Raw genomic sequence first — 25746 nt, forward strand, 5'->3', positions numbered from 1 at the left:
TGACTATTCATGCAGAATCAACTGAACTTTATTTTATTTATATACGAGATTTCATTTTGACAATATAAACAAACATTTGTGACACCAACAATTCACAAACAATCGTGCCTGTGGATTACTTCTGATAACAATCAAAAGAAACTGAGAAGAACAGTTACTAAACATGTCTGACATCTAGCAGTGGAGCTTGGTCTAAAGTAAAATAATTGGCCAATGTACCCCATGTTTTACTTACCCTCAAGGCATCCTAAGTGACTAACTTTCTTCTTGAAGAATAATATTCATATTATAATTGTTATAATACCACGTATCATTTTACCTCCAAGCTGTAGAATGGGAGTGAATGGGGGGCAAATAATAAAACTGATCGTTTATTTAATACAATTATACAGTTAAATATAAATTAATATTGATATAAATTGATCCATGAATAGCCAATGGTGTATTAATGTATTGATTAAAAGGTATGAGGGGTTCATTTATTTAATGTGAGAATTTCAAAATAAAAGTCTGAAAGCAAATAAATATAAGTAGCAGGCTGTGATATGTCATGTTTTGCTTGAAGATGTTTGGGTTTTATTTCAATATTAACACTTATCTTAATATTCATATATTTAATACCTCTAGTGCCCGCTAGATTTTAAATGGGCAAATAAGTGTTCCTGGTTGTTTTTGTACTATATTTTTCAATACTTTTGAAGTCATCTTGACAAGGAATTAAACGGATTGTTACTTTTGTCAACCAGCTGTCTGTGGATACTATCAATTAATTTCTGACTAGTACACAGGAATTATTCATGGTGCAATTTAAGAACAGAGCAGTGAAAATGCAGGTCTGAGATGCTTTTTTTATTGTGTAAAATTTACAATACAAAACAATGTTTTCAAGTTAATAAGCAATGTAGTGGGAAGATAATTCTTTGAATATTTGCACTAAGATTGTAAAGTCATAAAAGCCTTGTTCCTTTTGATTTTCCAGAGATTCACATGATCACATTGTGTAACAAAGATACCAGCATACGAAATACAACTGTGCATTACAAAGAATTTGAAGGAACTTCTATAGAAGATTTGCTATTCTACAGAACTTAACTACACTAAAGCAGTACATGAACTCAGATATTTTGACACGAAGATGATCATAGTAGAGACATAAACCACACTGCAGTGTGGTTTCCTAAAAGTAATTTTGTAAGACCTTTAAATCAAAAATATTATATATGGATTTCTTAATGCCGAAGGACTTCTTTTCTACAGCAGGTTTACAGCAAGTACACAATAATGCAATTAGTATTGCCAGGCACAATATTTTCCTTTACTGCCATATTGTCTTGACCGCGATGATGGCCTTCTCACCGACCTAGCACAGTGGCCAGCAGTGCCATCCGAATATACATCCCATTCTCCGCCTGCCGGAAGTAAGCAGCTCTGGGATCCGTGTCAACCTCCATGCTGCAAATCAAATATGATTATGAGCTACTACAAACACTAAACTTAAGTGCTAAACAAGCATACAGTAGAATTTACTTTACAAACCTGATCTCATTGACTCTAGGGAGTGGATGCATGACCACCATCTTCCTTTTGGCTCCCGTCATGATGTGCGGTGTAAGGACAAACTGGCCAAAACACTACAAGGAAAGAAATTGTGAAATTCTCAAAAACTTTAAGACACTCAATTTCATTACATTTTTATCATAACAGGATATCTGACCGCTTTGTACTCCTCATCCGAAGCGAAACGCTCTTTCTGTATTCTAGTCATGTACAGAACATCGGTTTCCGGAATGGCCTCTTCAATGCTGTTAAACTCCTCCTGTGGATATGGATCGGGTGTTTAGACAAGTAATTCAGGAAAATCAACATAGTGATATTGATGCATTGCTTTTCATCTATTCAAATCACAAATATGACTGATGCACCTGTTTAATGCCTTTGGAGGCCACAAATTCAATGATCTCGGCGGGCATGCTGAGGTTCTTAGGAGCCACGTATCGCAAAGTGATCCTGTACTGGGTGAGAAGTCTGGCCAGAGAATGCACAGTACGCCCATGTTTCAGGTCGCCTACCATGGTAATCTGAAAATAAAATCAAAACGTCCAATTATCACAACCATTCATATGGTTTAGAATCCAACTTGTAATATCAAATTATTGTTGTCTTCGAACCAGCCCAATATAACAATAGTGAAACATTTAAGCAATTGCACAGGACTTAATCGGGAACATAAACTCCACTTGAAAGCAAAGCGTCTAGTTAATGAATACAGCCTATGGCAATATTCTGGGATGACCATATTTTGGCTGACTCACAGTCATGCCATTGACGGTTCCAAGCTCTTCTCGGATGGTAAAGATATCCAGAAGAGCCTGAGTAGGATGTTCTCCGACCCCATCACCAGCGTTGATCACTGGCCTCCGACAATGTCTTGCTGCACTCTACAAATTAAAAGCATATTTCCTATTTAGATTAATGCACAACTAATTCTGTAGCAAAGACCTCCTTTCAAATTCCTGTTATGAGTTATTACAGTTAATATTTCTAAATATAACACTGGGTGAAATGAATACCAGGATATAATACGGATTAAATATAGTCACCCTAACATTTATTAAAAGAGGACTGTGGTTTCTATATAGTTACTCGTTCCAACACCACATTAAATTCAGAAAGTCAAAGTTAACACAATCTTATGAAAGTCTTAAAATGATGTACACTGTCTTTCAAAGCAAAACATAACCATTAATGTCTATCCACTGGTGTACGGTCATTCACCTCTACAGCTCCAGGAATGGGGTGGCGCAGAACTATGACATCAGCATAGCAGCTCATGGTGTGAACCGAATCAGCCAGAGATTCGCCCTTCTGTGTGGAGGATGTGGATTCGCTGAAATGCACTACTGTGCCACCCAGACGCTGCATGGCTGCTGCGAACGAGCTACTGGTGCGAGTGCTCGCCTCATAGAACATGGAGGCCATGACTTTACCCTGGAGAAGATGAGGACAATGAGGCAAGTTGCATTTACAAGAACTGCATAAAGTGCCCAACAGAGTTAATACCTTAGTAAAATGTTTCAATGCATATAACAAACAGCGAAAGTACCTTCAAAATGTCCAATGCATATAACAAACAGCGAAAGTACCTTCAAAATGTCCAGTGGTCTCTCTTTCTGTACCATGAGCCACAGAGTGTGTGCCACATTAAACAAATGAGACATCTGAAAACACAAGCAAAACAACATGTTCTTATTGGCAGTCTCGCAAATAATGACTTCAACACATGCCAGGGTCCAGAGGTGCGCTTCCCAAACAAGGACATGACTTGCTGTTTAACCACCAAAGTACGATGCATTGTTGTGGAAAACGAACGATGTAGTTATGATGGTTTCCCAAAACCATAGAAACTCTAGGGGCATAAATTATTTGAACCAACTTAGTCCAGCGATCTAGTTGATGATGCCACAGGTGGTGGAGTAATGACGGCTCAAACACATTCAGATAGAATCAAGGTCAAATTCAGGCATTTAAGGACTACTTTTGTGATTCTAGTAGTACGTAACTTTGCGATACTGCTTGCGATTGATCATTGGAATGACGGGTTTGGGAAACATCTAAATCTTTGAACTACGCTGGAACGACGGAACTTGCGACCATGTTCGGCTAACGATGCTTTTGGGAAACGCACCCCAGTACGGCTGCGTTTGGGTTTAAAAACATGTTTTACCTGTTCCTTACTGAACTGCCGGACAGACATTACGTGCTGGCCCACCAGCGGGTGGAGCAGCGGGGAAGTCTGGGGTTGGGGCATGATCTGACTTATCCCAGCCTGAGGTGACAAGATCCTGGCCGGAAGAGGTTGTACGTATGCGTCCACTGGTGGAGCAAATTCTGATCGTGAACAAAGAATAGTCACAAAAGATCGTCACTGGTTATAAAATGATCCCATTTTATAACAAGATGCCGTATAAACGCAGTGTACAGGTTTAACTTTGAATCCAATGAATGTAAACGATATATTCCCAGAGAGAATAAGGATCCATGATTTAGTTCAGGATGAAATACAGATTGAACAGAAACTCAGGATGACAAAGCACCACTACAACCTGTATCATATGGACTATAAAATGTCCTCTTCATCTGCTCGGGCATTAGATGGAAAAGTTCGATAACTTCTGATTTTAACTGACGAAAATCTGAATCAGTGATGGAATTTATATTTATAAAATGAAACAAGCAACCAAGTATTTTAAAAGTTTGGATTTTAATGGCTTGTATGCAACTTTTGCACACACAAAAAAAGTACTTTGTTCTATAAAGAATTTATCGGTCTTAATCTTTGAAGAAATTAAATTCTTTCATTTACAAAATCAGAGACACTTTGTGTCAGTTTATTATTCAGTTCAATCAGATTTCATTTGTATAAACTACAGTACAGTACATAGACATTACCCATCATTGCCTTTAAGGGTTTTATGGTGGATCTTTGTAACCTGCAGGTGAGATATACATCTAAGACCTTTAATTGGTTGAGCTAAACACTTTGTAGAACAAAAGCTCTAACACACAACAAGTGCTGGTGTTTAAATGAAACACTGCACGAACATCAAACATTGCTTTTCAATTGTTCTGTTGATTACGGATACAGACAATAGTAGTTCACAAATTCAAGTTAACACGAGAACCCCAGTACCTGGTGGCAGACCGGGGTCAGATGCGTGGTGGATCCGGGGTGGTAGGATGAAGCGTCCATCTCCAGTTGATCGGCGTGGGCTCGGGGCACGGATACGAACCATATCAGCAGCGGGTCCGGGACGGGGGCGGTCAGGAGTCAGGGGGTCACTACCACGCTATGTCAACCAGGACATTTCGAAAGTGTAAGATTACCTACTGTATAAATGCATGTTTGAAGGGTTGTTTAATAAGGGATATCGGTTTAAGAAACACCTTAGGAGCATCTTTTATCGGCTCGGTTGCCACTGCAGGGGGTGCAGACCATGACTTCACATCCTGACCATAACCTGGAGGTGCCAACACCTTAGGAGAAACAAGGATTAAAAACAATTTATTTTGGAGCTGTAGTTTAGAGGTAGTTTAATTCTACACGATCATATCCTGGAATTTATTCCCTTATCCATCTCCTCAATAATTGATATTTTTCCCATTTCTCTTCTATTTAAAAATTGAGCATAAACACACCTGTCCATCAATATAGGCCACCTCTCCTCGAAGCACCACCCTCATGACTTTTCCTTTTACTTTCATGCCTTCAAATGGAGTCCACTTTGACTTTGTGAACTGCATGTGTTTTGGAATGGTCCACTCTTGCTCCAAATCCACCTAGAAAGTAAACAAATTGCTTTAACATTCAAACAAAACAAAAAAATTTGGGATTAACTGCAAAACCATTTATTTGTAGACATCGTAGTATGGAGATACCTCTACGTAGGTGTCCTCTTGGGGAGGAAGAGAGAATATTTTTCTGGGGTTTTCGTATAGCCTCTTGGTGATGTCATCAACGGTAAGGCGTCCATCGCTCACCGCCGTGAGCAGTAGAGGCATCATGGTCTCAAGACCCGGGTAACCTGGTGGTGGTTTCTCAGAGTTCTTTTCTTCAACAGAATGAGGGGCTGTAAATCAATAAAACATTCCAGATCTTCACAAATTAACATGCAAACCGTATTAACTTCCCAAGTAGGGTTGTGTTAAGTTTAATCTTGTAAATTTAAAGTGTGTTTTGTGCATAACAGTGATGAAATGGTATAAATAATAGCATGTACCATTTGAAAAGCACATAGGTGCAAAGGAAAGCAATTATTACCATGATCTGTAGCAAAGCAGTCAATGATATCTAGATTTTCCCACAAAGCCTCCATGTCCTCTCGTGTACCCAGCATGGGTCGAACTTGCGCCCTGCCGTCCCCAATGGTGGGCACATTATCTTCACACAGGAAGAGATGATGAGGAGCTACTTCGCACGTCACCTGGATCCCCTTTTGTTTAGCAGCTCGGATGATCAGAATCTAAGAAACAAAGGAAGATAATAGTAACTTGCTCACATAGTTATCGGAATAAACAAGTGTGGTATTGAACTACCATGCTTTGGATTCTTACCTCTTCTTTCTTGGCAACATGGCAGATGTGAACGGATCTCTGATAGAGTTGCGCTACCATCAAGATAGCCGCCACTGTCTGTTTCTCAGCATGCGCAACAATGGGCAAGTGTTTTGGCCACTTCTCAAAGTGCTGCATTCAAAAAGAAAGATTGCTTTGTAACGAAAACAAATGTGAAATAACATTAGTCGCAGTGTGTAACTTCCACACTACAAATAGGTTTCTTTCTCCCCCTTTCATAAATATGCACAATAAACTTTCAGTGTCACTTTCAGACCATAGAGAAATATAAGCTCCTGACCTCCATCCATACAGAAACATTGTCCATTTTCAAAGTGGAGAACGTGTCATTCAGGTACATCTTCAGACCAGCTGTAGAACTTGCGATGGACGGAAGTAGTGTGGCATTGTCTGATGAAGCCCCCACGAAAAGTGCGTAATCGCAGCGACACCCGGCCTTGGCAAGCTACACCAGTCCATTAAAATAAAGTTAAAATTGGTCTATAAAAACAACACAACTTTGACCACTCTGCACATTTTTTGTAACTCAATAGATCTGACGTTACCTTCTGTGCCACAGCGAGGGAGCTAGGGTCAATGATGGCAGGGCAGGTGTTGGGCATGGCACACACCATAGTGATTCCTCCTGCCAAGGCGGCAGCTGTGCCAGAGGAGAAATCCTCTTTATGGGTGGCACCAGGTTCACGCAGGTGCACGTGGACATCAATCAAACCTTTAGAAAGCAAAATAAATGAATTCATGATTTTGTTTTATTGAAATTTGTCCTCTTGGATCGCAGTCAAGATGATATTTTCTCACCCGGCAAACGGATGAGTTTATGTGAGGTCATGCTGTCCACATGCGTCTTTACACGAGGAGCCTGACCGATCTGCCTCAGTGCCTGGATACACAACAAAAAGTCCAATCTTACAGTCAGTCACGTCACTTGCTTTTCACGCATTAAAGGGTTTTATAAATTTAGGTAGGATATAACAAAGGGCTTGCATGTTTGAGCATTAATGCTGACCTGAACAAAAAGTTTAGTACACTTGATGTCAGTGATAAGAGGCACGGAGTAGTCGATGGCCATTCGACGTGTGCGGTACCCTTTGGTCATAAAGGAAGACAAGCGTCTTCCACCAGAGTTCCTCAAAGACAGATTGATGACCAAGTCAAAATGGTTCTCCTCCAGATAGTCCACGATGTTCCTCTCTTTGTCTTTGTTGGGACAGTCAATCTCCTCCTCAAACTGCCAATCCACAGGCATCACCTGCTCAGATGAACAGTATTCATTCAGGATGGTGCCTTGCCATGTTGCCTACGTCAGCAACTCACTATGTTTTGAAACAAATTTAATGAGTAAAGGATGTTTACTGTACCTTGACTCCATGTTCATTGTAAAAGTCTGCAGTGCCAAGACTGGCATACAAGTTATAGCCAAGACTCTCCAGAGTCTTAACTGTGGGCAGCAGCTCACTCTTACCCTAAAAACAAACAAAACTACTTTCAATACACTCATTTACAGAACACAACTTTCAATTTGAATTAAAAAAAGTGCTGTAGGGTTTGATGTTTACCTTGTAACTACCAATGGAGAGAAGAATATTCTCTTTAGGTAGTTTGAAGCCAGTGCTGAGCATGGCTTTTAGATACGCCTCGTATCGGTTCTCCCCAAAGCATGCCACCTCTCCAGTGCTGGTCATCTCCACACCTAGAACCACATCTGCTCCAGCCAGCCGGGAGAAGGAAAACTGAGGAACCTGAGAGCACGGATAAAGCGTATTGAAACGGTTACAACAGTAACGGTTTTATTATCAACGCATTCATGAATGAGAGTTTACGGACCTTGACTCCCACAATTCCAATTCCTCTCATAAGCCCAACATCTTCAACTTCTTCTCCCATTATGACTCTTGTTGCCAAAGCGACAAGATCGACACCGAGTGTTTTGGACACAAAGGGGAAGGAACGTGAAACACGAACGTTGCATTCGATTACCTTCAGCTGGTCGTCCTGATGGCAAAGAAACAGAATTCAGTTTTAGCTGGAAATGTTTGTTTCAAACAAACATACTTTTAACAGGTAAACTCACCTTCGCAATGAGCTGCAGGTTGAACGGCCCAGTAACCTGAAGCTCCTGGCCGATAGCATAAACGATCATCTTAATGCGTTCCATGGTTTTCTGGTTGATATCCTGAGGAGGAGTCACCAGCGTGGCATCTCCAGAATGCACCCCTGCGTTCTCCACGTGCTCGGATACGGCGATGGCGATGACTGTTCCGTCACAAGCCACAGCATCCACGTCTATTTCCTGATAGCCAAACATCACATATTCAAATAGAAACACGTGGGTAGAGACACCTTGGTTTGTATTTGTCTTTTTCCACCAGGTGACGAAGTCAGATCACAGGAAAAGTTTAAGCAAAAAAGTGATTGGAAGCATTCTTCACGTATGTAGCAGGACTGCATTAGTCACATGTGAACGTTTAATACTCATATTTCCCTAATAAATGAATAGGCGAACAAGATTTCCTGGCTTATTTCTCATCTCTTCTGTTTATTTAATAAATAAAATTAGGTCAATGACTGCTTTTAACTGTTAAATCAATAAACTAAATGTATAATTCAACCTTTAATAAAAAACCAGAAAAGCATTTAAAAATAATTGGCCAACAAGTTGTTACAAGCATCCTTCCGAAATGTTTCTCAATGTTCCTTAGAACAAAATGTAAACAGACTTGGAACAACTTGAGGGCGAGTCATTTAAGAGGGATTCCTTTTTCTTGGTTAACGGTTCCTTTCAATCCCATATTCCAGGAGAAAACAACTCTGAATTTGGCGCAAAATGAAATATTTCTGGTTTGAACAGGTTTAGTTACACTGTATTACCCAGCATTCAACTCCAGCCTCACCCCATATTCTGCAGTTTTCAGCAGTTAACTAGAACAGCCTGAGGGGAAGGCTTGCGTTGACTAACCTTGGCCTCCTGAATAAATTTGGAGATGACGACAGGATGTTCCTTCGACAGAGCCACAGCGCTGCTCAAGTACTTCTCCAAGTCGCTGTCAGAGAAGGCAACGTTCATAGCAGCTCCGCTGAGAACGTACGATGGCCTGACCAAGCAAGGATATCCAACTGCCGCACAGAAACCAATGGCAGACTACAAGAGAGAATGTAGGGGGATTCATGTCTAATGGTTTTACGTGAATATTTATCCATTTATAAATTAGTCTTTAATGGCATATCCGCAACGAAGGCTGATAAATCTTAAGGGAATCCAAACAAGTGTTTTATGGATATTGTGTATAGTATATCAATTAACACTAAATAATTAAGCCTTGCAAACAATATTTGATCAGATGTAACATTTTCCTTGAATAAATTGGAGTTGCATACAGTACCTCAGTATCAGACAGCTCTTTCCATCTAGGCTGACTGATTCCTATGGTGTCCAGCATCCTGGAGAACTTGAAACGGTTCTCAGCAGAATCAATGAACTCCGGAGAAGTGCCTAAAATCCTACAATGCAGTCGGTGTAGAGACATAGCAATGTTGTTGGGCAGCTGTCCACCCATGGACAGAATCACACCTTCTGGGTTCTCCATCTCATAGATGTCCATCACAACCTGAACGTAGTCATTTTGACATGCTCAATGGCGAACTCAAAGACACGTTTGTTGTAAAGCAAAATAAAATTCTGTATTATTTTCATGTCTACTGATGGTTTCAATTTAACGGGTTACCTCAAAAGAGATCTCATCGAAGTAGAGCCTATCGCACATGTCGTAATCTGTGCTGACAGTTTCCGGGTTATAGTTCACCATGATTGTTTTGTATCCCATCTACGAAAGAAATGGTTTACAAGGTTGAACACTTAGGCAACATACATTTTCTCATGGTTATCTTAAAGCACATGGCTAACCTTCCTCAGCTCCATAATACATCCAACAGCGCACCAATCAAACTCCACGCTGCTTCCGATGCGGTAAACCCCAGAGCCAATGACCATAACATGGGGCTGCTCGAAGACCACATCATTTTCAGAGCCATGATAGGTCAAGTACAGATAGTTGGTGTGGGCAGGCCACTCGGCAGCCACTGTGTCAATCTGTTTGACCACAGGAAGGATCTTCCAGTCACGTCTCAACTTCCTCACAGCCAGCTCAGTGCTACAGACAGCAGAAAACTGATTTATAGACAAGGGACTGTTTATAAAGTCTAAGGGTGGGGGTTTGTTAGCCCCGGTGGAAGATGCTGTAGCTTCATCATTTTAAACCAATAATGCATCTTTCTAAAATCACCAGCAAGTTCAAATATTGAGGCTACAATTTATCTGGTTACCTTTGAACAGCTTGGGCAATCTGTTTGTCAGAGAAGCCTAACTGCTTGGCTTTCCTCATGACCTCAGTTGGCATGGCGCCCTCGTCCTGGTTATACATCTGGAGAAGCTTCTCGTGGTCTGTGATGTTCTTCATCTTGTGCAGAAACCAACAGTCTATTTTGGTGAGCTCGTAAAGACGCTCAATGGTATAGCCAGCATGCAGCGCAGCCGCCAGAACAAAAATGCGCTTGTCTGTTGGTGTCTGTAGCTCCTGAGGTACAAGACAAAATTTTACTTTTTCCATTTTTTAGGATGTCTGCATTTCATATGGGTGACAGAATGATGAAAGTACAAACCTCTTCAGACGCAGGTTTGATGTTGTGATCAAAGCCTACGCAGTTCTCATCCACCATTCTCAAAGCTTTCTGGAAGGCTTCTTCAAAGTTGCGACCAATAGCCATTACTTCTCCTGGGTTGGAAGGGGAATAAATGAGATTAAATCATGAGATTAATGATAGAGGCATCTAGTACATGACACAGAGCTTACCAACACTCTTCATGGAACTTCCAATTTTGGTGCTGACTCTGAGGAATTTGCTCAAATCCCAGCGAGGAACCTTCACCACGCAGTAATCCAGACTGGGCTCAAAGTTGGCGGTTGTGGAGTTAGTCACAGAATTCCTGGAAAAACAGGCCATTTTTAACCAAATCTCAGGAAGACCATTATATTCCACCACACTTCTTTCAAAGAACTCACTTGAGGACAGGAAGAGGGATTCCCAAGCCGAGTTTAGCTGCCACGTAGGCCAGCGGGTAACCTGTGGCTTTACTAGCTAAAGCAGAGCTTCGTGACAGACGAGCGTTCACTTCAATAATGTAATACTGTCAGCAAAACACAAAGAGTTGGATTACGGGTTGACCATCACTCCTGGAACATCATTGTTTTATGAATTATTTGAATTATTTACCTGCTCAGATTCTGGATTCAAGGCGTACTGAATGTTGCACTCTCCCACAATGCCCAAGTGGCGAACAACCTTGATGGCCGTGTTTCTCAGCATGTTATATTCATAATCGTTCAGCGTCTGACTCGGAGCCACCACTATAGACTCTCCCGTGTGGATTCCTAGAGGATCTATATTCTCCATGTTACAAACCTAAATACATAAAGTGGGAAATTCCCGTTCAAAATCAAATTATAAAAAATAAATGCAAGTTTATTTTTTATCAGCATGTCACTTTGCTAGCCACCAAATGGTGCAATGTGAAGATAAAAATAAATTAAACTTGTTTCGTACCGTCACACAGTTATCGTAAGCATCCCGCACCACTTCATACTCAATCTCTTTCCAGCCTTTCAGCGATTTATCCACAAGGACTTGTGATGTGTGAGCAAAGGCCTGGGTGACCAACGTTATCATCTCCTCTTTATTATAAGCAAAGCCTGAACCAAGCCCACCCAACGCAAACGCAGAGCGGACCAGCACAGGATAGCCAATTCTTTCACCAGCAGCAACTGCCTGGAAAAACCAGATCGCAAAGTTAGACCGAACAAACATTAGACAGTGGTTCTCAATACTTTTCTTGGAGATCGTGTTCCTAAACAAGTCTTAGACTTCTCAAAGTTTAAAGCTGAATTAAATACATTTGGTTAGGAAGACCATTGGGGAACCACCGCTTTATTAATCCAATTGACATATTGGGTACATAGGCCATAAAAAGTCAGAATTTCTGTAAAATTTTAGACAAAAGGAGATCTACGCGCCATATGGAGATAAACTAACCTGCTCCACAGACATGGCCGCCTCACTGGGGGCAACATGTTCGTTGATTTCCTCCATCTTTTCCACAAAGATCTTGCGGTCTTCGGTCATCTCTATAGAGGAAACCTGGGTTCCAAGCACACGCACGTTGTATTTCTCCAGCACTCCCTGTTTAGTGAGCTCCACACCACAGTTTAGGGCCGTCTGTCCTCCGAATGTGAGCAACACTCCATCTGGACGCTCGTTCTGTATAACCTGTTAAGACATCAAAAACTACAGTTTAAAAACCATCAGGCTAGTAATGCACTTACCCAAGGAAACAAAGTTCTCGTACCTGTATGACATAGTCTGGTGTTATTGGAAGGAAGTAGACTTTGTCTGCCAGACCCTTCGAAGTCTGCACGGTGGCAATGTTTGGGTTAATGAGAACGGTTTGGATGTTTTCTTCCTTTAGAGCTTTAATAGCCTGGAAAAAATGTACATGAACAAATTGCTTTAAGAATTAGTTTTCCGACTTAAAAACTGAAGACGCCACAACCAACAGTTTTGGTCCAGTTGATTTTCACTAAAACACAGGCAAATCCTTACTCACCTGTGATCCAGAATAGTCAAACTCTCCAGCCTGTCCGATAGAAAGTCCTCCTGAACCAAGAATTAAAACCTTACGAGGTCGAACAAACTCTTCTGGCTTTGGAGATCCAGGGAACGTGAGATGCTCTGTCAGTCTTTGCTTAACTGTAAAGTTAATTATTCAGGAGATAAAACGGGACACACCAATTACAAAGAGCCAACATCACCACTAACAAAGAGCCAACACCAATCTCACCTGAATTCCCAACTTTGCCCTCTTTAAGATCTTTGACTGTATCCAGAAAGACATCAAAGAGACCGACCAAATCAGTAGGCCCGGCCATGTGTTCAGGATGGAACTGCACACTGAAAATCAGCCAAATAAACATGTTTTTTGATTTTTAAAATGAATCTTAACCTCAGTCTTTACATTTTTATGATAGTAATAGTTTCTAAACAAGCCAACCTGAAGAGAGGTTTGTTGTTATGAACGATGCCCTCGCTGGATTGGTCATTTGCATTGGTGAAAAGCACATCCCAGTCCTCTGGAAGAGTTTTGGGGTCCACAGCAAACCCATGATTTTGAGAGGTGATGTAACAGCGGTTTGTTCCTTTATGAATGCATGGCTGGTTATGTCCACGATTACCATACCTGAAACGAATAAAGAATTGGGTTAATTTAATAAACTTTATGAAATAATCAAATATACAATTCTTTAGACATAACAAACATACAATTCTTTAGACATAACAAACATACGCATGTGGATCAAGACCTGCTGACTGTACAAAACAGAAAGGATTGTGGACTGCCATCTCATCTGGCCTTGAGCACAAGCAAACAAAGCAAGTATCCCAGGACTCTTAGAAAAACACAGCAGCTGATGCCAGGGCCAGAGTAATGCTAGACTGCAGAGCTCAGCATAAACTAGATGTTACAACATGCTTCTCCTTCATAAGAACTGAATGGACTTGGGATAGCCAAGGAAGCAGCACTTTGTTTCTCTACATTCTTAATCCACTAACAACTACCTAAAATACCGTGCACTGGAATAAATAAATTCTTACTCAATACATTGTTTTTGTATGAAAGCTATCTTTTTTTAGAAATCTATCCGTTTTTAGATATATTATAATATCTTATCAATTTGCACAAGATATTGATAAAAGGCCAATGTCTCTTGAAAACAAGTGTATTGTTGACTTTAAGAACAAACTTAAAGCTGCAATCCGTAACTTTTGCAATTGAATCATAGGTTACTTTGAATACTCCACTTTGTTGATGTTATTTGTGAAACAAAAATAAACTTAAATTCGTTATTTTAAAAGCAGTGAATGTCATTGCAAGACATTTTTGAGAAGCTTCTGCATATACTTTCTCTTCAGCATGTGGATAAATGACTTTCAGTAAATCACTGCTTACTTCATTTTGTACGTCTTCGCACCAATGACCAAAGAGAGCAGCTGATGGCCCAGACAAATTCCAAAGACGGGTTTGGGCTTTTCCGTGCACACCACCTTCTTTATATTGTCTACGGTCTCCTTACAGTACTCAGGATTTCCAGGTCCATTACTGATAAAGAGCCCATCAAAATCTAGAGAAAGAGTGGTATTTTTTTGTAAATACGGTCTACACTGCATTTCCAGCCATGTTAACATTCTACTAAGAAAGCAATTTACAGGATATTAATTAATAACACATCCTTGTGAGGAACTGTATGTGGCTCACCATTGCTGTCCAGCGGATGATCCCAGGGGACCACGGTGACCCGGGCGCCCCTCTGGCACAGACAGCGGATCTGGTTGTACTTTATGCCGCAATCTATAGCAGTGACTCTCAACATACCCTCAGGATTAAAAACTCTTGGTTCCTGTTAAAGCAGGCGTGAGTAGGACATACAATTACTTTTATTGATTTGAATTATTGAATACAAAAAAAATAATTTTAAGATGAGGGGGAAAAAAGCTAGACACCTACTTTCATGGAAACTTCTTTAACAAGGTTTCTAGTGTCTGGATTATCAAATGGAATATCAGATGCCGCAGTTCCTTCCACCACAAGTTTCCCCAACATGGTTCCCTTTTCTCTGATTTTTTTGGTCAGGCGACGAGTGTCAACACCTTGAGTCACAATAAGAATAAACGCAACCATTAGATGTAAACAAATAGCACTGTAGCAAACCACACAACTTGTTTGATTAAAACAGGGTAAAACATTTCTAAAACACTGACCTTCTAGTCCCGGTATACCCTGCTCTTTGAGCCACTGATCCAGACACTTTGCGGAGCTCCAGTGACTGGGGTTCTCCGAAACCTCCCCAACAATGAGAGCAGCAGCATGGATTCTGGACGATTCAAACCACTGAAGGACCACAGATAGTAACAGTATTGAAAAGAGCTTTCTTCCTGGAGCAAATTATAGACCTCATTGCCAAAATCCAAAACTGCATGAGTTGTATGCCAGTGTATTTGGAGCATTATGTAATGAATATAAAAACGATCACCTTGCTGAGTCCAAACTGCCCTTCCTCTTCTTCAGGAATCCCATAATTGCCAATCAGTGGGTATGTCAGAGTTAGTATTTGAGACTTGTACGACGGATCAGTGAGAGCCTCCGGATAACCCACCATTCCTGTCTGAAAAACTGAGAATGCACAATTTATTGAATTTATAGCTTGGTTTGGTTCTACCAAAGTTTGGTTGGTATGACATAAAGGATTATTAATATTTCAATGAATAATGGGTCACACAGGTCTGTCATTTACAGGGATGAAGTTATTCATAAATCCAATATGAACAACTAACAAGTGGAAAACATTTATAGCAAATTATTAAATTCATATAAATCCAAAATATATTTGGATTTCACTTACAAACAGGTTATCAAGTTGGAAATGAGGAATATATAATCTGGCTGGGTCTGTAATTTCAGTGTTCACCACAACTATGACAATAGAATTCAAATACAAGGGATCAAAATGTATATTTTCTGTTTTAAAGTAGCCACCCTTAACGTAGAGTATAGCCTATCAAGGGTCATCTGGGCATTCTCTCATAATCATGAAGAACCATCTTGTGCAGCCTCCCCATTAATAAGCATAACATCCTTCAAATAAAGAATTTTACAGATGAACCCTTATGAAGGCACAATTTACATTCATTTTAAATTTAGTCAAGATCAAAATCACAAATCCGTGTTTCCTTGTTTTGTTTGTTAAAAGTGAACAAAATTCTTGTGGATCATTTTACTAGGCTTGGTGATTCAATTGTTATGGCCTTTCTACTTAAAGAAATATACAAATAATTGGAAAACCTATATGGTAAATGTATGGCGTCATCATTTACCATACTGAACCACAAAACCGACTGTTTTCAGGCAGATATTTTAAAGTGATACTTCACCCAAAAATGAAAATTCTGCCATCCTTTCATCACCTTCTGATCTGATGAACACGAATATATTTGGAAAAATGCTTATGACCAGACAGATTTTGACCCCCCCTCCATTGACTACAACAGTAGGAAAAATATAATGGTAGTCAAAAGTTCCCCAGAACAATTTTTATTAATTTTTTCCTACTACGGGAGTCAATTGGGGGGCAAAAGCGCTCTGGTCATAAGCATTCTTCCAAATATCTTTCTCTGTTCATCATAGTAAATGATGATAGAATTTTTCTTTTAAGTATCAATTCAATGTGTTGCAATCACTAAATGGCAGTATGACCGGATTAAACATCAAATAAATAAATTTAAAAAAAAAACCACAGTAAACTTTGACCTGGATAAACTGCCAATAACCAGGAGTAAACATGCGTTAACAAGCCTCCCTGCCAAGTGAGTGTTGTAAGAAATCGTGAATGCACGACATTGTGCGCATGGCACACATCCCCGAAAGTAGTGTTCGCTTTGATTCGGCGACAACTCTTTCCCCTCCCTCCCTTTCCCGCTCACACACGTGTAACTTCCTACTACTGCTCAGTTGCAAGCGTGCCACACGGAGTATCACAACTCCGGATCTGTCGCAATACATCTCCCTCATATAAACCAGTACGTTAGCAGCTATTCAAAGGAAGGAACTCATATATATTTTTTTTCAACACCATCTTTTGAAACCAGTGAAGTGATTTAACTTACCAACTTCACCAGATACTGAGGCGGAGGCGCCAAACAGCCTGCCACTAAATTCCGTCCCATCCTCCAACACTAAAGATGCCATTTTAAAGAAAAAGTTTGCGTGTTAGCTTTTCTAAAGTCAAAGTCACCACGGATCTCGATCTCTACAGCGTAAACTATAAGGAGCGAACTGGATGAGCCGTGGAGGTGCGCGGACTCGCCGATGAACCCACGTGAGAACCACGCTGCTATCAGAGATGATCAATCGATCCTGGGAGCGCCGATTAAAGTCAAATAAACACGATATGAGTGTGGGTCAAAGTCCACACAGTCCTGATTAAGAAGGCTTTAATTGATCAACAATCAGCGATGTTTTGGGTGGATTTAGGCCGCACGAGGATGGATCGATGGAGAGAAGTCCACGCTCTGCTCCAGCCACAGCAGCGTGGAGCCGAGCCGGTGAACCTCAGCTGGTTTTATACGAACTGAGCGTCAACACGTCAGAAAGGAGGAGACAAATGTTTTTTTTTTCATTTCCAAGTATTACACTTATAATTAACCAAAATAGAAAGAATGAAATAAAAACGTACAGACTTGCCAGGGTTAACAAAAAAGTAATACAATTACTTTTTCAGACATAAAGGATGAGTACAGAGATGCAACAACAATTTTTATTTGTAAAACACATTATAAACAAACGAGGTTATCATTTCAGACGAATTATAAACACATGACATGAGTACAAAACACAAGTTAAACAAGTGCCAAAGGTTAAAATGCAGAATATAAACTCTCAGACTGGTTTAAAAGCCAATGAATAAAAGTGTGTTTTGAGTCGTGATTTAAAAATGTCAAGGCTGGGAGCTACTCTAACACGCATAGGCAGATCATTTCAAAACCAGGGGCCACGATTGAAAATGCTCGATCTCCCCTGTTTTTAAGTCGTGACAGATAACAATAGTTGGTCAGCAGACCTTAATGACCTTAAGGGAGTGGATACAGTTTTTATAGCTTTCAAATTAGTAGAACTTTCGATAGTTTCCAAGTCAACTTTGAACAAATAAATAGAGGTTATTTATTTGTTCATTTTTATTGCCAGTAAACTTTTGTTTATGAATGTGAAATTTAGCTAACAAAAGACATATATGAATTCTGTAAAATTCTCTTATATTTTCTTTTGAATAGTCAAACAATCCAAAGAAAGCATCTTTAAAACAAAAAGAAATTCACCCCTACAAAATAAGATCGGAAAACACTAAAAAGTCTCACCAAACATTTTTGGAGTATAGTGCATTGCCAAAACAAATGAATGAAGTCTTCTTGGTCAGATTGACAAAAATTGTGGTTCACTTCAATGTCTGATATTTCCTGATAAAGGCTTTAGTCGGGTAACATTTATGATAAATCCGTTTAAATGTATTTAATTTTATTGGCAAGTATGAGGTAAAGTCCATACTGTCTCCACAATATTATTTCAACTTGGTAATACATAAGGTTGTTGTTAACTCTTCATGAAAGAGAGCTCTGATTTTATAGTTTATTCCTTTGTTGGTTTGATTGGGATCTTAGTAAGGTTATAATTACAAAGCAGGAGAAAATGTAAGCCCCCAACTTTAGAGAAAATGTAATTAGGGATAATATTCCAAAGTGAAAAGGGATTTTTAAGAAACTTCTTCAGCCAATTAATTGCAAAAGTGTTTAAAGTAGAACATTTCTAAAAAGAAATCCAGTCCCCCGATTTTGTTGTTTTCATTATTACTGACTTCCTAATATAGTGAGTTGAATTTTTCCAAGTGAAGTTATTTAACATCCTATCAACCTTTTCTAACGTTCCTTCTATAACGTACCTATCAACCCAATGAAAGAGCTGCATAGGTGGGTCGAGACAATCCTTTTGCTTTAGAGAGCAGAATTCTCCCTCTTATTGATAGGAGACAAATGGGTATAGTTAGTAAACTTTGTGACGCGTTTGTGTGGGAGGAGCTTAGGTGGAGGCTATCCCCCTCGCCGCATTACCATTTTTTGCTTGCTTTAGCTTTGCTTTTCGCTTGCTAGTTTCAGTGTCTTTCATACAGTGTATTTTAGTTCAGTTCAATTTATTAGCTTTACAAAAGAAATGCGAAATATGCAATGCTGAATCGTTAAACTTGACTTCAAAACGGCTGCGCGCACTGGGCGAAAAGCGTCGTATCTACTCTCAGGCATTACGCACCTATGGGCAGGATTGAACTTCATTTTTATTGTGTTTAAAAATGTGTGTCTTTTCAATGTGAATCAATAATAGGCAGTGCGCAGCTGACCAGCGCACATGGATTTCTTTGCGCAAACACTTTGCGCTTTTACAAGTATGATTTGGTTAGCCTATACTATGGGGCGCCGTTTGTAAAATGAAATGTCTACCAAAAACCTGTCATATTTACCAACAAAACTACATACATTTCACTAGATTTACATACATAATATAAATAATAAAAGTTGAATCATGTTTATACTATATAAAATTTTAAAGATAACTTTCAATGTTTTATCTAAATCATTAATATAAATATAAATCCTGAATAATAATGTTACATTTAAATGTTACATCTAAATCGTAATGGTAAATGCAAAAGTTAAATCTAAATCCTATATATAAATCTTATTATATGTAAATCTTATTCTTAAAAATACAATTTTATATATATATATATATATATATATATATAATAACATTATAATCTAAATATAAATGTTCAATTTAAATGTAATGTTGCGCTAAAAATTTTGAGAACATGCACATTTATACCGCCCTTTGCTGGATTGCACCAATCAGCGACATTGAAACGGCACGCTTCTCTGTCTGGATTGGCGCCATCCAGCAAAGGGCGGTGTTACTCTTTGCATTTTACATTTTGATTTAACATTTAAATATGACATTAAAATTCAGGATATATATTTCCATTAAAGATTTAGATAACATTTAGCTTTGAATCTGGTGAAATTTGACAGGTTTTTGGTAAACATTTCATTTTAGAAACGGCGGCCCATGGCCTACAACGTTGCAAATAGATCAGTTTTCCGCGATTATCAGTGTATACGAATAAACTGATCAAAAGGTAAATTGTTAAAACTTACATTTGAGGAGAATACTGGGGCATGACGGAGTGCCGCCTCTTAACACCAAAGACCTCAGCCTATGTTCTGTATGCCAACCTCTGCCTGGCATTGTTTTCTTACATACAACAACATTACACATACTATGCGTTCAAAAGTGAATTCTGCTTGAAAAATTACCTTGTAAAAGCAAAAGGGGTCTGTGTGGGTTTATTTTATATAAATATCAATAAGACTTAGTTATTTTCCTGAAATTCGAATGGTTTGCATTACATATATGAACAAACAACAACAGGTTAAATAAATATTTTATGTAGTGTGTTTTGTGTCTTATTCTAGTTAGGCTAGTGCTGTTCTACACTGGTTCCTTAAAAACCAGTAAAATTCCCATTACAACCATTACATCTAATATAGCCTACTGACCTACAAAGGCAAAGTGCAGTAAATACACATGTGGTCAATATTTAGATTGAAGGTTTGAAATGGGCTTTGTAACATCTGTCTCCTGGTGCAATTTTGTCCCGTTTCAGAGAAACAAGAGTGTCAAAATTACAGTAACTGGCTGCTGTGAAAACTTTAAAGGCATTTTTCTCAGTTTCAGTGTGTTTGTGTAGATACCGGGCATTATAATTCTGCGGTGGTTTTGATTGTTTTCAGCAGAGCTTTGTTTAATTAAAATTTTCTTCCGGTGTAGTTTTGGTATGATGCAATTTTAAAGGGATAGTACAACCAAAAATGAAAATTCTGTCATCATTTACTAGTATTATAAATGAGATTTAAGATTAACATTATATGTCAACGTTTTTTTTATAATATTTATATAGTGGGAAAATGTAATTACACAAATGAACCACAGTGAAAATTTTATTTATTTATACACAGTTAAAGTAACACTTTGTTGTTTTTCGACTTTTAAATAATGTCTCTAAAATCACTTCGGTGTTAGAACAACTCTTAACTGTATGAATTACACTGCAGCTTCTACCTGAGCAGCCTCATAGCAGCAACCACACTCTGTAAGTACTGTGTTCGGATCGGTACACACAGCTTCGCCCATCCCCTGAATGCGGAAGAGTGCCAAATGGTTTCCAAACAACGTTCCTGCATTCGCCGGATTCATCAGTTTAGTCAACAAATTCATGTGTATTGCGCTGCCCACTGGCAGCTTATACAGCCATTTTATTTAACATACTGGTAAGACAATTGCACTTATCAGCTACATGAGGGAGCCGTGTGCAAAAGTTCAATAGTGTGGCTTTAACATTTCAACTGAGTATTGCCAAAAAAAAGTATTCATAGATACATTTATGCTTGACTCAAGGGGAATTAAAGTATCATGCAGGACATGCTTTGAATAAAATATCCAAAAGGTTCTGTTCATGATATATTCTAACACAATTTTGCTTAGTCGTAATAGATAAGCGTAGGTGGTGGATCATTGACACTATCATTTTGTTGGCGTTGAGGCTTTTTGTAGCTGGTAATAGGTACAGGGACCCCTCTAAAGTGATCCATCAAATCCATTCCACCAAAGAAGTTCACAAAGATGATGCCCAGTTTGGCAGGCACGAGACTGGAAGAATATAAACAGTGGCATTTTATGTTACTTTAATTGTTTACGGTTACTTTTAATGAGTCATATAAATTAATGTATAACTTATCATTTCAATTTAATATTTACTTAAGACATCAAACTAAACTAACTGCATTTACATCTTGACAGTATTAAGAAGTATATCACCTTTTGAGTGCCATCATGAAATTTAGACTTGAAGGTAACAGCAGGTACATTTTCTCTCTTAATATGGCATCCACAATCTTTTTAGCTGTATCTGTCCTATCCAAGATTGGAAGCAAAGATGTTCTCCTATAAATGTAAAGGTAAAATATCTGTTTTATTGTACAACCACGATCTCTGATCAAGTAAGGGCCTACATAAAAACCTGTAATTGCTTACTTTGTTTGACATCCCGCAAACATTGTTGTGTTTATTAAATAGGGACACACTATTGTTGTTTTGACTCCCTCCTTTCCGAGGACAAGCAGCTCCAGTGCAATGGATTCCGCAAAACCCACTGCTGCAAATTTACTTGCACAATAGTCTGTGAACAAAATACATTACATTAAATAGGTTTAACAAAATATCTTCAGATACCGTACATTGTGAATAAACAGTGTATGTTTTTCAAACCCTACGCACCTGCAAGGCCATTCATAGCGAACAGCCCTCCATGGGACGCCACACAGACCAGGTGCCCATGATTCCGTTGTATCATAACCGGCAAAAATGCCTTGTAGGTCTGTGAATGTAAATTTCACAAAGCATTTGAGATAACAATAAGCACTCTGTTCCCATAACATCTAGTAGAGGTGAAAGTAAATTACCCAGAAATGAGCAGCAACATTAACCCTTAATGTTCTGTCCACCAGATTGTCGGGAGCATCAGTGAAGGAGGTGTATTTCCCTGTTACCACTCCTGCATTATTCACCAAGATTGTGACATCCCCAACGTCCTTTTTAACCTGTTGAAGTATTTTTACCACATTTAAATGTCAGAAAAAAAGTCCCTTTTCACCCCCACTCATTTATTTTAATAGATTAACAGTACACATTGTAATTAAAATATGTCGTTTCAATATAAATCAATTTTAGTATAAATAATCTTATTAAATGAAATAAAATTCGTTTTGAACTTTTTACCAATTCAGCAACTCTGTAGACCTCACTTTTTCTGCCACAGTCACAGGTGTAAGCATACACACGCACATCTAATGCTCGCTGTAATTCTTTTGCCGTCCGATCCAGCGCCTCTGAATTGATGTCCCATAGGACTAACGTAGCTCCATGTTGACCGAGTTCTTTCGCAATCAATTTTCCAATCCCATTTGCTGCGCCCGTCACCAAAGCGACCTCCCCCTCTACATCTTTTCTGAGATGCGGAATAAAAAGTCGAACAAAGGCTTCAAAAAGGTAAAAAACCGTTCCAAGGATGAGTTTAAACATCTCTTTTATAAACCAAAGATTGAGCAGTATCTTCTCAAAATTCTTTATGCATGTCAGTGGTCCAATTGAATCTTCCTTGATCCCGTGTGCTCTCACATGTTAGCCGTATTTGTGGATCTTCTCCTGGGTTCTGGTTCTTCGTGTATTGGACCTCCCATTTGCTCATGACTTGTCACAAGGTGTTTGACTGACCTGTCACCTGGAGTACATGACTGTAGTTAATTTTAGATGCTAACGTTACTTTTGTAGCATGTGATCACAGTTTTATTGCATGATGACAGTGAGTTGTGAGCTACTTCAGCGAATTATAACTAAGTTATTGAATGTCGGCGTGTCAATGTCTGAAACGACTCCATGTTAAAATTAATAAATTAAAACTTTATAACAATAAGTTGACTTTAGAAACCATGTTTTCTTTTTGTAAATGTTGTAGCAAATTTGTGGTTAATTTACCGTAGTTTCATTATAAATACCGTAAGTACGTGTGGATGTTTAAGTCGATGTTTACCGGCTGTACGTTAACAAGGGGATGTAGCTCAGTGGTAGAGCGCATGCTTTGCATGTATGAGGCCCCGGGTTCAATCCCCGGCATCTCCACAATTTTTTTTAAATGAGGTTAAATATTACAGCAAAGTCTTTGTTTCTCAAAAAACAACAGTTTGGGGATAATTTTTTTAACGATAGCAGGAAGCGAACGCGTTTCGTTCAAAGCTACGTAACGACGTCTTACGCTCCTTCCTTGACGACGGTAACCAGGGAGAAAGCTATGTTTACTAAAATGTCTGCAGCCTGGCAACTATCTCGGAAAACATGTCTATTTCAAGAAATTTGAGTCACTAATAAACCCGAACCATGCAGTTAAAGTACCTGAAGACTCTTTTAACTCCGCAGGTAACGTTGACGTATTTCATCGCGTACTTTAGCGAAGCTAGCCGAATTTACGCTATTTAGCTTAGCATCTCTCGGATGCTTACATATATGCAACCATTATAACTAAAGCGTATATGTTGCAGTTGTGTTAAAACTGTTTTAAAATGACTCGCACTGTTTAAACGAGCGACAGTGAGTGAATGCAGACTTTTTTGTAAAATGTGTTTAATATATTTTCTTTAGGATGGAGCTGCTAAAGTCACATGTATGGCATGGGCTCCCAACAATGCAAAGTTTGCAGTGTGCACTATTGAGAGAGTGGTTATACTGTATGATGAGCAGGGAGAGAAAAGAGACAGATTTACTACAAAACCTGCAGACCCCAAAGTAAGTAATACACGATTGAATTGATTAAAAATGTTGAATAAGTACCACATCCGTGGTGCACATGTATTAATATATCAGGAAAATGTATTCATATACGTAACAGTCATGTTTTTCGTTTGTTGCAGTATGGAAAGAAAGCTTACGTGGTTAAGTCCATGGCATTTTCTCCTGATTCAACTAGAATAGCCGTTGCCCAAACAGATAACATCATATTTGTTTACAAAATAGGAGAGGAATGGTAAGTATAAGAATAATCAACATCATTATTCCATTTTAAATAAAATAATGATTTTGCCTATACAAGTGGAAGGTGGTGTGATATCACAACCATGATAAATGGAATAAACATATTCAATGTTTTATATTCTAGGGGAGATAAAAAGGTTATTTGCAACAAATTTATACAAACGGTAAGTGGTTTGTTTTGTAACATACTTGTCCTAGGTTCCACAAACATTAGTAGTCACAAATGCCTCACTGTATTTCATGTGTATTGACTTTTTTGTTGTTTTCTAGAGTGCAGTGACATGTTTGGTTTGGCCGTCTGAGCATCTGATAATATTTGGGGTAGCTGAGGGAAAAGTAAGTGGAACACATTCTTCAATGCATAGACGGTGCGTTGTATTTTCAATTTTTCTAACATTTATTTTTTATGGCACATGCAGGTTCGACAAGCCAATACAAAAACAAGCAAGTCATCAACAATCTATGGAACAGACTCTTACGTTGTCTCGCTTACCACAAAGTATGCATATTTAAACTTCTGATGTTCCCATGTCAAATAAAATGTACCGTAATGGTAACTCATTCTTGTCTATATCATCTCAGTGTCTCTGGAAAGGGAATCCTTTCGGGACATGCAGATGGAACGGTTGTACGGTACTTTTTTGATGATGATGGATCTGGGGAATCTCAGGTACAGTTGACACCTCTGTATATTTTAATCTGAACGGAGACTTTTTTTAAAGGTTTAATTTTGTTATGTTTTTTAAAGGGAAAACTGTTGACTCATGCATGCCCGCCTTACGCCCTGGCATGGGGTACCAACAGTATAATTGTGGCTGGATGTGATAAAAAGATCGTAGCCTACGGCAGAGAGGGTCACATCCTACAGACGTTTGACTACAGTCGAGATCGCTCGGAAAAAGAATTCACGGTAGCGGCAGCGAGCTCCAGTGGCCAATCCATAGTCGTAGGAAGCTATGACAGGTGAGATTAATATGAACAAGTAATATTTGATAAACAAAATTGCACTTCTATATAACATGACTATTTTATGTGTATGGATTAGACTATCTAAACTACAGAGAATTCGAGCTGTATCTTAGTTTCACACTATACTTTTAATGTGAAATTCTAGACTGCGGGTTTTCAACTGGACTCCTCGAAAAGCCAACTGGGATGAATCTTCTCCCAAAGAGATTGCAAACCTGTACACTATCACAGCTCTAGCCTGGAAGAAAGATGGCTCTCGACTCTCTGTGGTCAGAATGATTAATTTAATAATTGCAATA

The 25746-nt window shown here is 39.0% G+C and overlaps 3 protein-coding genes across 5 annotated transcripts in view; 1 reads left to right on the forward strand and 2 right to left on the reverse strand.

Moving 5' to 3' along the window:
• Positions 1-12: 12 nt before the first annotated feature.
• cad (carbamoyl-phosphate synthetase 2, aspartate transcarbamylase, and dihydroorotase) lies at positions 13-17328 on the reverse strand. Its single transcript, XM_079474827.1, has 43 exons — positions 16900-17328; positions 15270-15409; positions 14998-15127; positions 14744-14886; positions 14495-14636; positions 14189-14360; positions 13232-13417; positions 13022-13131; positions 12788-12930; positions 12530-12661; positions 12217-12450; positions 11731-11952; positions 11401-11589; positions 11190-11314; positions 10980-11113; positions 10789-10901; positions 10453-10703; positions 10034-10280; positions 9855-9953; positions 9513-9737; positions 9089-9271; positions 8204-8422; positions 7957-8124; positions 7689-7871; positions 7491-7595; positions 7139-7381; positions 6931-7012; positions 6678-6844; positions 6413-6577; positions 6112-6243; positions 5819-6020; positions 5437-5627; positions 5197-5337; positions 4945-5034; positions 4691-4847; positions 3725-3888; positions 3144-3218; positions 2776-2988; positions 2313-2438; positions 1923-2078; positions 1715-1816; positions 1537-1631; positions 13-1452 (listed from the first exon to the last, which is right to left on the reverse strand). Exons 1-43 carry the CDS (start codon positions 16979-16981, stop codon positions 1353-1355), a joined length of 6678 nt encoding a protein of 2225 aa, XP_079330953.1. The 5' UTR covers positions 16982-17328; the 3' UTR covers positions 13-1352.
• A 3453-nt stretch (positions 17329-20781) lies between these two features.
• Positions 20782-23122, reverse strand: LOC306905191 (epidermal retinol dehydrogenase 2). Its single transcript, XM_079475636.1, has 6 exons — positions 22673-23122; positions 22357-22494; positions 22172-22271; positions 21929-22073; positions 21713-21838; positions 20782-21544 (listed from the first exon to the last, which is right to left on the reverse strand). Exons 1-6 carry the CDS (start codon positions 22973-22975, stop codon positions 21376-21378), a joined length of 981 nt encoding a protein of 326 aa, XP_079331762.1. The 5' UTR covers positions 22976-23122; the 3' UTR covers positions 20782-21375.
• Positions 23123-23713: 591 nt separating this feature from the next.
• ift172 (intraflagellar transport 172) overlaps positions 23714-25746 on the forward strand; it is a 31571-nt gene continuing 29538 nt past the window's right edge. For all 3 annotated transcript variants that reach the window (XM_079474870.1, XM_079474869.1, XM_079474871.1), the window contains exons 1-9: positions 23714-23866; positions 24089-24232; positions 24358-24470; positions 24603-24642; positions 24749-24814; positions 24898-24977; positions 25061-25148; positions 25227-25441; positions 25593-25716. In XM_079474870.1, coding sequence (XP_079330996.1) covers positions 23828-23866; positions 24089-24232; positions 24358-24470; positions 24603-24642; positions 24749-24814; positions 24898-24977; positions 25061-25148; positions 25227-25441; positions 25593-25716 — 909 coding nt within the window. In that variant the 5' untranslated portion in view covers positions 23714-23827. The remainder of the gene's footprint in view (positions 23867-24088; positions 24233-24357; positions 24471-24602; positions 24643-24748; positions 24815-24897; positions 24978-25060; positions 25149-25226; positions 25442-25592; positions 25717-25746) is intronic.

Source organism: Barbatula barbatula (genome assembly GCF_947034865.1).
Source record: "Barbatula barbatula genome assembly, chromosome: 15".
Taxonomy (NCBI): Eukaryota; Metazoa; Chordata; class Actinopteri; order Cypriniformes; family Nemacheilidae; genus Barbatula; species Barbatula barbatula.